The 15,464-nt window shown below is 37.9% G+C and overlaps 1 protein-coding gene across 2 annotated transcripts in view; it reads right to left on the reverse strand.

Annotated features, from left to right (window-relative positions):
- The window catches only part of CHST9 (carbohydrate sulfotransferase 9), a 278,764-nt gene that overhangs the window by 223,256 nt on the left and 40,044 nt on the right, over window positions 1-15,464 (reverse strand). For both annotated transcript variants that reach the window (XM_001158505.7, XM_016933482.4), the window contains exon 2: window positions 14,613-14,829. In XM_001158505.7, coding sequence (XP_001158505.1) covers window positions 14,613-14,733 — 121 coding nt within the window. In that variant the 5' untranslated portion in view covers window positions 14,734-14,829. The remainder of the gene's footprint in view (window positions 1-14,612; window positions 14,830-15,464) is intronic.

Consider the following 15,464-nt stretch of genomic DNA (forward strand, 5'->3'; position numbering starts at 1 on the left):
AAAGCTCAGTAGAGAACTTAGGACTGCCAAGCAACTTAAGGACTCATCAATTTATCCTGGTACCAATCCATCTTGTGTAATTTTCTGTCACAATCTACAGTTGCCATATATGAAAACAGACACCCTGGCTGATCTTGGGGATGAAACCATGAAATATAGTATTTTGTGATACATTGGTTATGAGGCTTCTTCATGACCCGAGCAAAACACACCCACAAAAAGATTCCAAAATCATTTTTATTTTATTTATTTATTTTTTGAGATGGAGTCTTGCTCTGTCACCCAGGCTGGAGCGCAGTGGCGCGATCTTGGCTCACTGCAACCTCCGCCTCCCAGGTTCAAGCAATGCTCCTGCCTCAGCCTCCTGAGTAACAGGGACTACAGGCAAGTGCCATGACGCCCGGCTAATTTTTGTATTTTTAGTAGAGACGGGGTTTCACCATATTGGCCAGGCTGGTCTCGAACTCCTGACCCCATGATCCACCCGCCTCGGCCTCCCAAAGTGCTGGGATTATAGGCATGAGCCACCGTGCCCGGCCCCAAATCATTAAGTGAATCCAGGAACAGTAAATTTTTTCTCAAACACTCTGAACCTAGCAAAACGGAGAAGATTGGCCAGTCCATATATCTACTTAACTAGTAGCAAGATACTACTCCATTAATGTGATAATCATTGGTTAAATGATTTTTGGGTTATACATTAAATTCCTATGTGACTGTGTAGTATGATTAGTGACCCAAAAGTTGTTTAATTCTTGGAAACTGGCAAAATGAAGTATCTAGAATTGCAATGCTCACAAATGGACCTAGAAGGTAGTGACTACACCAAAGATCTGACACATTGTGAATCATGGATAAACTGTTGGCTGCTCTGTCTTTTTGGAATCTCTCCTCCATTTCTTTCCATTGAATTCCTTTTTGGGGTCTCCTATGTTCTAGGCCCTGTGGTCCTAACCCTCATGGGGCTTTCAGTAGGGAAGGAGGCAGGCACAATGGCAAATGTTTAAAACCCAGGCAGAATCATGCAGTAAGAAATGAAGCTAAAAGGTTGAGAAATAGTAGAGGAAAGTGAATTGATTAATTTTATCTGTTGGATTAGCACACACACACAAAATGTAGTTTCAAGTTTCTGTATAAAACACGATAAAACTTTTAGCATTCTGTGACTTAGGGAAAAATAACAGACAGAACACTTAATGAAAACTAAGTTTCTTCTTTCATTTAAAAATGATCCTTATTTTATTTTCAAGTTTTATACTTCTTTGGTCTGTGATGAATTAGAGAAACTGTGCAACTTGCCACCAAACCTCTTTATTGCCTTAATTGCTTGGTTGATTTTTATTTTTTATTTTTTTATTTTTATTTTTATTTTTAGATAGTGTTGCTCTGTCACCCAGGCTGGCGTGCAGTGCAGTGCAGTGCAGTGCAGTGGCGTGATCATAGCTCACTGAAACTGCCACCTCCCAAGTTCAAGCAATTCTCCTGCCCCAGTCACCCATGTAGATGGGATTACAGATGTTCATCATCATGCCCAGATAATGTTTGTATTTTTAGTAGAGATGGAGTTTCACCATGTTGCCCAGGCTGGTCTCGAACTCCTGACCTCAAATGTTCCATCAGCCTCGGCCTCCCAAAGTGCTGGGATTACAGATGTGAGCCACTGCATGACCCTTGGTTTATTCTTGAAAAGAATACCTCAGTTTGAAAATAAAACCTCAGTGAATTGTTCCAAAGACATTGGTTCTGTACTTCTGAACTTTCTCTTGAAGTCTGGGGCTGGTACAGTAGTAAGTTCTCAGCAGACAGATTTTCAGCTGGAGAACAGAAACCATATTCTTGCTCCTTGTGGTGCATCTAGTTGCTAAACTTCCTAATTCTAGGTTTTGGAAAAGCTATGTTCAAACCAGTTTGGGAAATGAGCCAATAATTCCAAAGGATCTTGAGCCCTCTTGGATCTCAAGAAGGCAGGAAAGAAGAAGGCAAAGGTGGAGGAGGGGAAGGGAAAAAATCAGCATGGAAAAACAATTAGCAGGAATTCTGTTTTAGTTCCAGTTTTGTTACCTACTGGCTATGCAAATTTAAGCTTTTCGGTTGTTTCTCTGTAAAAGGAGGAGGCTGGGACTAGATGGTGCTTTGACATTTAAAGGAGTTTATTTCTATTAGGAAAATTACGTAGTTTGGACTAGGTAGTATTACATTACTGAATCAATACTTGCTAACAGGACTTAACTTGCTGACTGCCATGAATTATTTAGTAAGTGAGGTCTTTACACTCATACTCAAAGTCCACACTAATGACCTAGTAATTATTTTAATCGATTTTCAATGAACTGTGAAATACTCTGTTGGCATACCAATAAAGTAAGAAACACTGAGAGCAGATTCTGTGTCTTATATTTATATCTTTCTGCTATAATTCTGAATAGCAATCAGTGTATCCAAAAAAATAGTTCTGTGTATGTTTTATTAGAATTATCATTGAATACTTCTACTGTTTTAAGAAACCCTAATTTGGATTCATGTGAGCCGAGGAATAGATATGATATGGAAGCATAGAATTTTGAAGCTGACAGGATTTTGGAGAATACGCAATTCAGCCCCTTATAGCAGCTTTCAAACATATAAACAAAGAGATTATACAATGATATTCTTAGCAGAATTATGTGTGAGAGTCAAAAGTTAGAAACAACTTTAATGTGCATCAGTTGGAGAATGTATATATAAATTACAGCTTATTCATATAATGAAATATTAGTTAGCAGTTAGGTAAATGACTGAGAGCTATATATATCAATGCAAATAAATCTCAAAAACCTACTGTTGAAAGAAAAAGCAAGTTGCTAAAGGGTATATACAGATAGATACCTTTCATATAAGGCTACAAATATGAAAATGGAATACATGCATGTGTTAAAAATTATAGAGACATACAGGAATGTGGTAATAAACATCAAATTTAGGATGGGGTTACCTCAGGAAGGCAAGAAAGAAGGTACGAAAATGAGAGAAGAAAAGAAACCATAATGTACACAGACTTACCAATTTGTTCAAAGACACAAAGCAGGTTAGAAGTGAGTATCCTAGAGAATACTTTTCACTACAAACTACTAACTGGAGCATTAAATACGAATCCATTTTGGAGAGCTTCTAAGACTTATTTGTTAATATCTCTGTAAACTTAAAATAAAATCCTACGTTCCCCACCGACTAAATAGACCCCCTCCTGGCCCAGGGGACCCCAGAGAAACCTTAAATAACTGAGTTCCTGGCCAAGCGTGGTGGCTCACACCTGTAATCTCAGCACTTTGGGAGGATGAGGCAGGTGGATCACCTGAGGTCAGGAGTTCGAGACCAGCCTGGCCAACATGGTGAAACCCCATCTCTAATAAAAATACAGAAAATTAGCTGGGCATGGTGGCGCATGCCTGTACTTCCAGCTACTTGGGTGGCTGAGGCAGGAGAATTGCTTGAACCTGGGAGGCAGAGATTGCAGTGAGCTGAGATCGCACTATTGCACTCCAACCTGGGCGACATGAGCAAAACTCCGTATCAAAAAACAAAACAGAACAAAAAAACCAAAACTGAGTTCCTGGCTATGATGAGAAACAAGGTCAGACATGATTTGTTATGCTCTCCCCACCACTTTTGGAGTTTAGACACAACTGATCATCATTAATGTTAAAATCGAGATCATAAGTCTGACACAACAGACTTTTTGTGGCAATAGGTAACAAATTATAATAAGACCTAAGGCCATGAAAGGCAAGGGTGAAGTCACACCTGCAGGCCATTAATCTTGCTACACAGCATCCCTATTTTAATTTAAAACATTCCTTTCTGCGAATCCAAATTTTACACAGAGTCTTACTGCTTCAACCAATTGTAAGTTAAAGAATCTTTGAATCCATTTTTAACCTATAAGCCCTCACTTCAAGATACCCTGCATTTTCTGGGCCAACCAATGTATACCTTTCATGTATTAATTTATGTCTTTGCCTGTAATGCCCACCTCCCTAAAATGTATAAAACCAAACCGTCATCCAACTGCCTTGGGGCCACTTACTAAAGGCATCTTGGGTTTGTGTTTACCCTGGGCTCTGGTCACTTATATTGGCTTGGAATAACCCTCTTTAAAATATTTCACAGTGATTAGTTTTTTCAATTAACATCTCCTTTAGACACAAAATGATAGTCACATAAAATTTAACATTGTAAGAGACTTTAAAAAGTTATCTTCTATAATTCCTCATTCAGGTTTTGACTTTTCTTCACAACATGTCAGCTAAATGATGATCCACTGTTTTATTCAAACAAAATACTGTATTGCAAAAGGAAAAATAAACTGCAGATAACACATTTCTGACCTCAACGAAGACATTTCAGGATATCCCTGGAGAAAATCTGCACCCCACCCCAAACCAAGCAATTTAACTTCTGAAAAATCGAGTTAAACACCAGCTTCACTTGTCTTCCTTAGCTTAGGTGCTTAGTTTTGGGGTGAATTCACTCATACAGCAAAGACTTACTGAGCATCTACTATGTGCCAGGCACCATGCTCAGTCATAGGGCACAGGAGTGAACAAGGCAGTACCTTGGGGTTTGTGGTGTAAAATGAATTAAAAACAGTGAAGAAGGATTGCTCTGCGCCATCCTCTGCTTTACCCTCTACTCTAAGAGGTAGAGAAAATGGGGTCCATTATGAGGCCCCTCTGAAATTCAGTAAGCCTTCTCTGAGACAGATGAGTGCTCACCGTGGGTAGGAAAGAAAATTAAGAAAGAGTAGGAATAGTGTTAGGTCTGGGAGTGAACGGATCAAGGGACCCCAACATTTGCTGGGGCTCCCTTTATATAACTCTGCTTCTTTCTTCCTGTCTGCTTTTCTTCTTTCTCTTGCTCTAAGCCTAGAATCTTCAGCTGCTCTGGTCCACCTGGTAGAAAACAGCTGAACAAGCTTCTGAGCTTTGCATCAGACAGTCCAGGTACTCAGCCTATATTCCAAGTCTCAAAAGCCAGAATGCCCAGAAAGGGAATCACTGGTCAGGCTTGGATTAGCCTCCCATGCCCTGGATGATAAATTTACTGTGCTCATCATGTGTGGTACACTAGGAATAACAGGTCTAGCATTGGCCAGGTACGTGCCAACAGAACTAATGAAGGGTTACATTGTAATATGGCAGTTCTTGGTACCACTTCGTAGATAGCAAGTGCATCATTGTTTATATGTGCTCAAAACATGTTGGGAGAACAAACACATTCAATATATTACTAGATGTTAAACATCTATGTTGATGGGATTGACTCTGTTGCAAAGCTTGGCTGCTGCATGTTATTCAGGTTCAGAAGACTTTAAGCAATTTGACATCCATGACTCCTTCACTTCTGGGGTATCGGGCAAAAGCAGGGGACAGCACATAAGAATACAAGAGACTCAAAAAGCTAGGGCAGAGAGGTAAGACAGAGCCCACAGAGTTGAGTTGTAATTGGCTGAGTGAATAGGGTTGCTGGGGTACATGGCAAGGTGAGGACTGAAATGTGCATCTGGAAGCAGGGGCAGCTGTGGGACACTGGTGACCAAAATACAAGTTTCCTGCCCTCAGGAAGCCTCCATTTTACTGGGAGATGCAGAGAATATGTAAGCAAACAAAAGGAATTATTACAAATTGAGATCAGTGCCATGAAGTAAATTTTAAAAAACAATGAAACAGCTGCAGAGAGAGAAAACTTCCACTTTACATAGGATGTTTGGGGAAGGTGATATTGAAGCTGTACCCTGAAGGATTCAGAAAAGTCAGCCATGGAAATGGCCAAGGAAACGTGCTCCAGGAAGAGGGAACAGCCCTGACATGAGAATAATCACATAATGGGAAGACAAGGTGTGGCGCTGTCCAGAAGTGGGCAGCAGGAGCATGTGCTCGTTTGATTAAAAAAATTGTTTGCCACACTTGCAGATATAGGAGAAAGTAATTCAAATCAGTGACTTTTTAAAGAAAAGCAATTTTATTTCCCTGAGTATATGATTGACAGTAAACATAAAGTCCTTCTATGTAAAAAATGGCTTTGTTCTAGTTCAGGTATACAGAGATAACCTGAAAGAAAATACAATTTCAAAACAGCAACATCGCAATCAGGATGAACGGCCTGGTTTTTGGAGGAAAAGAACAGACTCTCATCAGAGAGGTTCAGGGGAAAAGAATTATATCAGTCCAGTCTAGAAACAAAACTTTATATGCCAAAAATATGCTTCAGTGTAGAGAGAGAAAGTGTACTTAGTTTGAAAAAAAAGCAAGATGAAGTCTCCTTAGAAACACCAGATGCACAGACCAGAATCAATTATCTGAGAAAAAGCAATAAGGTGGCTTTACTTTGCCTGAAATCGGAAGCTTGCAGTGACTACTTTTCATTTTCATACAAAGTGGGAGGGTTGAAATACAACCAGGACTACTGATGTTTATAGTGCTTAAACAAAACAAAACAAAACAAAAACTAGTACAAGTCACCATCTATTCTGGCCAACTTGCCACTGCAAGTAGCATGCAGGATTTGAATAGAACCTCGACCTACCAAAAGGTCACATCACTGACCAAAAAAGAGTATTTTCAGGCAAAATATGTTCAGGACCAGGGTCCTACAGAGCATGGATTGGTGACAATAAGTTTTTAAAAGGTGGGGTTATATTTATATAATTCTCTTATAGGCTAGCAATGATAATTCATAGCTAAATTATTGACCTTAGATGTTAATGCTGAATCCCAAATTCAGACATTGTACTTATTTGACATAAATCAGAAAAAAACTGGTAAAAGTCAGAAAAAAAAAATCTAACTAGAAGTATACAAGACAAATTTAAAAAGTTTCTGAGTTCTGGGGAGATAGAAAACAAAAAATTTCAGTTAGACAGAGACAATTACATCAAGACATCTATGGTACACTATGCTGGCTATAGTTAATAACAATATATTATACTGTATATTTTCAAATTGCTAAGAGAGGAGATTTTAAGTGTTTTTACCACAAAAAAATTAGTATGTGAGAGTATGCATATGTTAAGTGGCTTGATTTGACTGTTCTGCAAGGTGTACATGTATTAAGACATCATGTTGTGTACCATAAGTGTATACAATTTTTCCTTGTCAATTAAAAAAATTTAAAAATAACACAAAACAAGGGATTAAAAAATGCTTTAAAAGGAAGGGAAGCAGTAGTGAACCGTTTCATATTGGGAACAAATACTTGTTTGGGAAGAGTATATTTTTCTGTCTGATTCCTTGGCTGGGTCAGCTGATCCACACTGCAGTAATATTTTCTGGGTTTAGAAATAATTTCACTTTGTTGGTCTCACTTTATTGTTCAACTTTTTATAGCTTGAAGCCTGTCTTGGTGAAAATGGAGACCTCAGACATAATGTTATTTACAGTCTTTCTTCTCTTCTGTCAGCTTAATAAGAGTATTACAGTGACCACTCTTTTTTCTTCTAGTGCATGCCTTGTAGATGAGTGAGAGGTAAGAGGAAGTGCCAATAAATCAGCCAAAGTCAGTACCTCTGGGTCAGTGGTTCATAACCTTGACTGAATATTAAAATCACCTGGGGAGATTTTAAAAATCCCCGTATCAGGGCCGCACTCCCAGCCTGGCAAATTAGCATCTCTGGGGAGGAGGCCAGGAACCAAAATCAACATGTCAGGGTGTGGACCAAGGCACGTGTTCCTTAAAACGTCTGGTCTTTCTCAAGCAGCTGGTGAGAACCACTGATCTAACTGTGCTTTTCTCACTTTACCATGTGCAGCAACCACCTGAGATTCTTATTAAAATGCAGATTCCCATGCAGCAGACCTGTGTGGGTGCTGAGGGTCTGCAATTCTAACAAGTCTCACGTGACGCTGTTGCTTCTGCTGCTTTCCACATTTTGGGTACAGAGACTCTGGATCAGGGGTTCTCAAAATATAATCCCTGGATCTGCAGCATCAGGGTCCACAGAAATCTTGTTGGAAATGCAAATTCTTGGGCCTCATCCCAGATCTAGTAAATCAGTAACTCTGGGGGTGGAACCCAACAGTCTGTTTTAACCAAACCTTAAGGGGATGCTGATGTACACTGAAGTTTGAGAACAACTATTGGATTGGATAATATTTTTGAGTTTACTTGAGTGTTAGGCTTTTGAGGGGCAAGAAAGGAAGATACCATAGTTTATCCAGAGCAATGGAGAAGGCTTACTTGTGGAAATGAGATCAGGCTTCACAGGAACCCAGGAAAGGTTGCACAACCAGGAAACACGTGATGACCTACTGTGGCACAGCGAGGCATCCCAGGAATGTGGTGTGGTCTGGAAGCACGGAGTGTCATTCTGCACCTGGAGTGACTGCCCAGGCTGCCCACTGCCTGGCCAGTGCACTGTGTCTTTCTCTAGTGCCTTCTCTTAGCATGACTCTACAATGCTCACCATCTCTGCACACTGCAGGGTGGCTTAGTTGGAGTCCTAGAATGAGGCGGCTTGAATCAGACTTCGGGTTTCTTATTTGCTTAGCCTCAGTTTTCTTGTCTTGAAAAATGGGCATACTAATGGTACCTATCTCAGACTTGTTGTGGGATTAAATGAGATAGTGGGTGTGATGTGTTTAGAGCATCGCCTGGGACCCAATAACTGCTAAACTATAACGCTGCCATTCTTGTCTACAGAAAGCTTTTTTATACAGTTTTTAAAGAAGTTTCTGAGTTTTAAGTAAACATGTAAAATTGTTACCAATAAATAGCTAAAAAAGTATTGGTCCTAGATAGAAATGCTTAGAAGTTATTTGGACAGATTGTTGTAATGTAGGCTACATTGAGGAAATGGTTTCAGTTTGGAATGGCTCAAACTAAACTTGACTCTGAAAAATCTCAGGAAAATATATAATGTAAACTATTAGATGCAATCTGTATTGATTTTTACTGCTTTGTATGTTTTAAAATATGTGCATATAACTCTTCATTACTTGATAGAAAATGTTGTTACATATGAGTATTTCTAACACAAGTTATGTGCTCTCTCTCCATACAGAGTTCATAAAATAGGAAAGGATACAGACAATTAATAAGTCAACAAATAATTAAGGAGTCAATTGCTGATTGTGATAATTTTTCTGAAGAAAATGAATAAGAAGGAGAGATTGATTTATACATATAATGAATATATAATTTATTATTTATTAATTATATTGACTCATAATTGATTATATTGATTTATATGCATAATTATATAATCTGTATATATTGATTTATTTATATATATATGTGTGTGTATGTGTGTGTGTATATATATATAGAGAGAGAGAGAGAGAAAGAGGCACTGATTGACTGTGGGGGTGATCAAAGAAGGTGACATCTGAGCCAAGCCCTGACAGGTGAGAGGACAGAAGGGATCCCAGGCTCCTGAAACTGAGCACATCCAGTCAGCAAAGGGCTTGGTTTAGCAGAGGAAGAGAGGCAGCTCCAGAAGCATGGTGAGTGAATGGAGAATGAGGCTGAGGAGGCAGGCAGTGGCTACAGCTCACACAGCTGTGGGCTCTGGGGAGAAGTTTTTGTTAAAGGAAATGAAATATGATTGAAAAATTTTAAACATGGGAGTGACATAATCCAATTTGTGTTTTTAAAAAACGGGTGGATTCAAGAGGATCTTTGAATTCTTATCTAAAGCTGAGATGGTGACTCTGTTGTTAGAGGGTCTCAAAGCTGTCTTACGGCACATACGAAACAGTTATACACCATGACTTTTGGTATGAGTTCCATTTAGCAGTAAGATTCTAACTAGACAAATAGTGCCAATTACAAACTTAAACAGTAGCTGGGGGAAAAATAAACAACAAGCCATTCTTGTGATTTACCCTAACCAGCCCTCATCACTGCTGCATCATACCCATAGCTCCCTGCTCTCCTCTGGTCCTCTAGGTCCTCTGCACGCTTTCACCTGCCCAGCCTCCACTCCCCTCCTTCTAGCGCTTCTATCTGGTCAGCAATTCTATCCCTGACAACTGACTGTGCTTCTTCTCCTGCCTGCAACTCATTAGTTTGTCCCATAATGGAGGGCCTGTCTCTTTTCTGTCACAAAGGACTCCTCCTTTTGTCCCAATGGCTTGGCCTGGACTCAGGACCATTTTCTCCCTTACAATTCATTTGACTGCACTCTCCTTGAGAAAAAGGATTATATCTGGCTCACTATTACATGCCTGTATTCACCATGGTGCTCAGCACATCCAATTGTTAAGTCTTCAAGAAATACTGCTGGATGAGTGATTCCTCTGCCCATGGAGGCAGCTTGTATGGACACGAGATACCCCTGGACAATGACCTCTCTCTATGCACTCAATCCTATCCTTCTCCTGCCAGCTTCTACATTAGGAACCAGAATGGCTCTGTGCCAATTAGCTTCTCCCAACTAATTTAACCAAAGTTGGATCTAAGCCTTCATTTTTTTTTTAAACCTTAATCAGTCAAGGCACAAGCTTGGGCACAATTGAATTTTCCTGAATTGTGGCTAAGTTTTAATTGTGGCAACTCAGAAAAAGCAAGTTTGCAGATGTTCTGCGTCATTTCCAGGATAATAATAACAGCTCACGTTCATCGTGCATTACTGTTTGCCAGGCACCATGCTGAGTGCTTTGCAAGCATTGTCTCCTTTAATCTTCACTGCAACCCTCTGTGAAAAATATGACTATCCTCATTTTACAGATAAGGAAACTGAGGCTTAGAGAGGCAAAGAAATTTGCCCAGGGTTACAAAGCTAACAAACAGGAGATCTGAGATTTTTCAAGATCCTTCTGAATGAAAAATTTGTACCTGTAACAACTACGAAAAAAAAACTAAAATAAAATTTGTGATAACATATCAACATACTGCAAATTAGCACTAGGAAATGGATAAATTAATGGATAGTGATATTGAAAAAGTAGATGGTATTATGGAACTCTATTGCATAATTGGATAGATTTTAATTTCTCTGTCATACAGCTTCTCTTTACTTCCAAAAAAATCTGTTTTCATAATCCTTTATCAGTATATCAGAGCATATTTCAGATTTTTTGGATTCTAAAGTATTTTATTTTAATACGAAAAACCCAAGAAAACCAGGGAGGCTTAGAAAATAGTCCATATCTTAGATTTGAAAAGCCTCAAATAAAAGACATGAAGAAAACCTAAGAATTCTCATATATAACTGAAATATATGTGTGATCAAAGCCATTTAGATTTTAAAGCCAGCATTACTTATAGAAAGTCTCAGGAACCAAACCAGCTCATCTTTCAAAGTTTCTTTGAGTGACAGTTCTAAAGTGTCCAAAAGACAGATTTTCCATTTTTTTAAACTTAACATCAAAGCACATATTCATATATTTATTTATTTAAAAAGAGATTGCCTTTAAAAATGCCTAATGCTCCTGATGTTATTTGAAATACACACATATATATATATAAAATAAATGTCTGCCTACCTAGAAAACTGCAGAATTTCAACTCACAGCACTAACCTAGTATAAGGCAGAACTTCAGATGGAAGTCTTCTTAAAGAATATTACAGTTTTTCTTCAGAGAAATAGTTATCTACAGGACTCTTGACTTTTACATTTATGCTTTTTGTCATGAGTAGTTTATGAAATATTACATAATTCATTTAAAATATATCAAGAATCAGGGAAAGCACTTCTATCAAAATTACAAATAAAATTTAAGAGAATAAATGGTAAGTGTTTTACCAGTCTTAACCAAGGAAAATAATTTTCCAACACTTGGGAAAATTATGAACTCAAGTTAAGATTTAAGCTTGTAGAAGAAGTTACACATCTGTATGTCATTTAATTTACCAATTTCAGTGATTTTAAAACATCTGTACTGATACTACTGCATTTATAATTATATGCCTACATAATCCAGTGTTTTGGTTAGGAGACTCTTTTAGGGATTCCGACAGTTAGGAAAACCTAGGTATGGGTTTCACTTCAAAAACTTGTAGCTTTATAGCTACAGGTTAAGTCATTTAAACTTTCGGAGTCTCCCTTGCTTCATCTGTGCTAAGAGAAATAATAATATTCACCTTTTTCCTTCATGGAAGTGATACATTGAGCAGAGGCATGGACCTCGTAGCAGTACAACCTGGGTTCAAATCCAGGCTTTCCCCTCTGCAACAAGGCCATGCAAAGCCTTGGATACGCCCCTTATCCCTCTGGAGTCTCATTTTCCTCATCTGTAAATTTAGAATAATACTCACCTAGTAAGATATGAGGATTACAGAAAATTTATGTAAACATTTGGCACTTATTAAGCTCTCCATAAATGGTAGCTATTAATGCTTATGGACACATTTGGTAAACTACATTTTATATGTATGGTATTATTAACCTGTTTCCTTAGATATATAATTTCTTAGTGACAGACTAAACACATTTCTGCAAAAAAGTAGTCTATACATATGAATATATTTTCCCTTAAGTATTAAAATCTTGCTGTGATAGTCTTTTTGTGAAATTTGTTATGAGACCATGATATGAGCAAAACTCAAAATAATGAGATCTTTTTCTTTCTTCTTCCTTTGCTGTATTTCAGTCTATAGTCTTCAGTGAATTTTCAATCCATTCATTCATTCATTCATTCATTCAACAAAAACTTACTGAAGGCTTACTATGTTACAGGATCTATGCTAAGGGTTATATTTTAGGAGGAATTAGCCTATATATTTTACTACAGGTGGTTTCATTAAATATGATGTTATTATGATAAATTATTTCAGTAGTATAGAAAAGTTAGCATAATAGTTTATGTAAACTATAAAGGGAATTAAGAATATATTTTGACAATATGTTACATATTCTTTAGAAAATCATTATATGCAACCTCTTTTCACAAAGGTTACTGTATAAATTAAATACATCAAAAGTGTTGTCCAGGGGCAGTGGCTTACTCCTGTAATCCCAATCCCAGAATTTTGGGAGGCCAAGGCAGGTGGATCACTTGAGCTCAGGAGTTCAAGACGAGCCTGGGCGGGGCACGGTGGCTCACGCCTGTAATCCCAGCACTTTGGGAGGCCTAGGCGAGTGGATCACGAGGTCAGGAGATCGAGACCATCCTGGCTAATATGGTGAAACCCCGTCTCTACTAAAAATTCAAAAAAAAGAAATTAGCCAGGCGTGGTGGCGGGCGTCTGTAGTCCCAGCTACTTGGGAGGCTGAGGCAGGAGAATGGCGTGAACCCAGCAGGCGGAGCTTGCAGTGAGCTGAGATCGCGCCACTGCACTCCAGCCTAGGCGACTGAGCAAGACTCTGTCTCAAAAACAAACAAACAACAAAAAAAAAGACCAGCCTGGTCAACATGGTGAAACCCCGTCTCTACAAAAAATACAAAAATTAGCCAGGTGCAGTGGTTTGTGCCTGTAGACCCAGCTACTTGGGAGGCTGAGGCAGAAGAATCGCTTGAACCTGGGAGGCAGAGGTTGCAGTGAGCCAAGATCATGCTATCGCTCTCCAGTCTGGGCGACAGGAGTAAAATCCTGTCTCAAAAAAAAAAAAAAAAAAAAAAAAAAAAAGGAGGAGGATAAACCAAAGAAAGGAATTTAAAAATGGAAACAATTTTAAAAATAATCATAGTTGTAACTCAGTATTAAATTGTCTTTTGGAGAAGATTCTTAAGGGTTTTATATCTAGAATAACTTAAAAAAAAAAAAAAAAAGAAAATGGACCACAACTGGAGACAATCAAAAAATCATTCTTCTGTTTTTACTTGATTATCCTTAACAGTCATAAGCCATAGTCTATTTCTACCAATGGAAACCATCAGAACTTCACAAGATCTGTATGTATACATTTCTATGATATTCTAAGTTTTTTACTTTAATAATACTATATCATTATAAATATAATCATTTTTAACAGTAATTGAATGCCTCCAATGGGCAGCAATTGCAAATTGAAAGACAAAAGTACAAGATGAGCACAGCAGGGATCAGTAAACTATTGCCTGTGGACCAAATCTGGCCCACCAGCTGTTTTTGTAAATAAAGTTTTATTGGAACACAGCCTGTTCCATTTGTTTACATGTAATCTATGGCTGCTTCTTGATATATTAGCAGAATTGAGTAGTTGTGATAGAGATGGTATGGCCTGCAAAGAGTAAAACATTTATGATCTAGTCCTTTATAGAAAAGATTTGCCAACCCCTCCTTTATAATAAAGGTATTAAATGATATTTATACCAATTTTGAATATCAACATAAATTAAGACGGAATTAAAGGAGAGGCTGCTGTAAATTCAGCGCCTTTTAGGCTTATGCCTGATGCTCCACGGACAGATAAGAAGTAGGATAAATGCTATACTTTTGGAGACAAATTCTCTACAAGCAGTTCTTGCTGGACTGTGGGAGCACTGCTATTCCCCACTGAGATAACAAAAATTTCCATTTTTAAGCCACCAAACAAATGCTTACCAGAGTTGTATAATTTTCCTTCCTTTTAGGAGCTGGGAATTTTATCTTATGACTCATTTTTTGTTGTTGAAAATACTGTGATTCTTAATATATTAATAAGCATCACAACTAATTTAATTTAAAATAGCTATTATTGTTAGAATTAAAATAGAAGAAAAAGCACATGTGTTACCTGTATGTTGTTCTTCAATCCAGACTTGCAAATACATGAAGAGGAGTAGCCCAGCTACTCCAAATATCAGCACAGAGAGGAAGACTTGTTTGGGGTTCATGACCATTTCAGATGGCTGCATTTCTCCTTATTTCAGAATCTGAAGACCACATGATTTGTTTTCCCGTAAAACTTCAGTCTTTTCTTGTTCTCTAAGGGCCCAATTCCATAAAGTAACCTAGAATTTTAAAAAGAAATCTACATTGTACATTTCTGCTAATATTAATTCTCAAATACGGCATAAATATTCAGTATCTCAACAACGCTGAAGACTTAATGTGCACACTAATGCTCTGAAGACAGAAAAGACTGTAGTAGGTGTTCCTAGAATGGCAATTTTCTATTGCATACTTTTATCTTATCTAAGGAATGTATTATCCTACAGTTAATAAGTAACATCCTAACATTTAGTTAGGCAAAGTCTGGCCAGACTTAAGTCCTCCTGTATTGTAAAGTGTAAAGTAAGGTTTGGGATACCTTAAAATAATTGCAAGTAGGAAGAATAACAGAATGGGTTGTTAAAGGACGGGTTTTGAAAAACATGTTTGTAGAATGTAAGGAAAAATCACCTCCTGTCTTAAGAATATATAAAGTTCAAAAATTGAAGGTGTAATATCATTTTTCTCTCATATAAAGTAACAGATTTCTCCAATTTAAAGACCACATTTAAAATCCTTCAGAGGCATAAAAAGATAAATAATAAAAGGTCAGGGTTCAAGGACCCCTCCCACAATAACATGAAATTACTGAAATCTACCTCAGATTACAGAAATCTACCTCAGTAATAAAGAGCTATTTTATTTTAAAAAAAAT

This window comes from Pan troglodytes, chromosome 17 (genome assembly GCF_028858775.2).
Source record: "Pan troglodytes isolate AG18354 chromosome 17, NHGRI_mPanTro3-v2.0_pri, whole genome shotgun sequence".
Lineage (NCBI taxonomy): Eukaryota > Metazoa > Chordata > Mammalia > Primates > Hominidae > Pan > Pan troglodytes.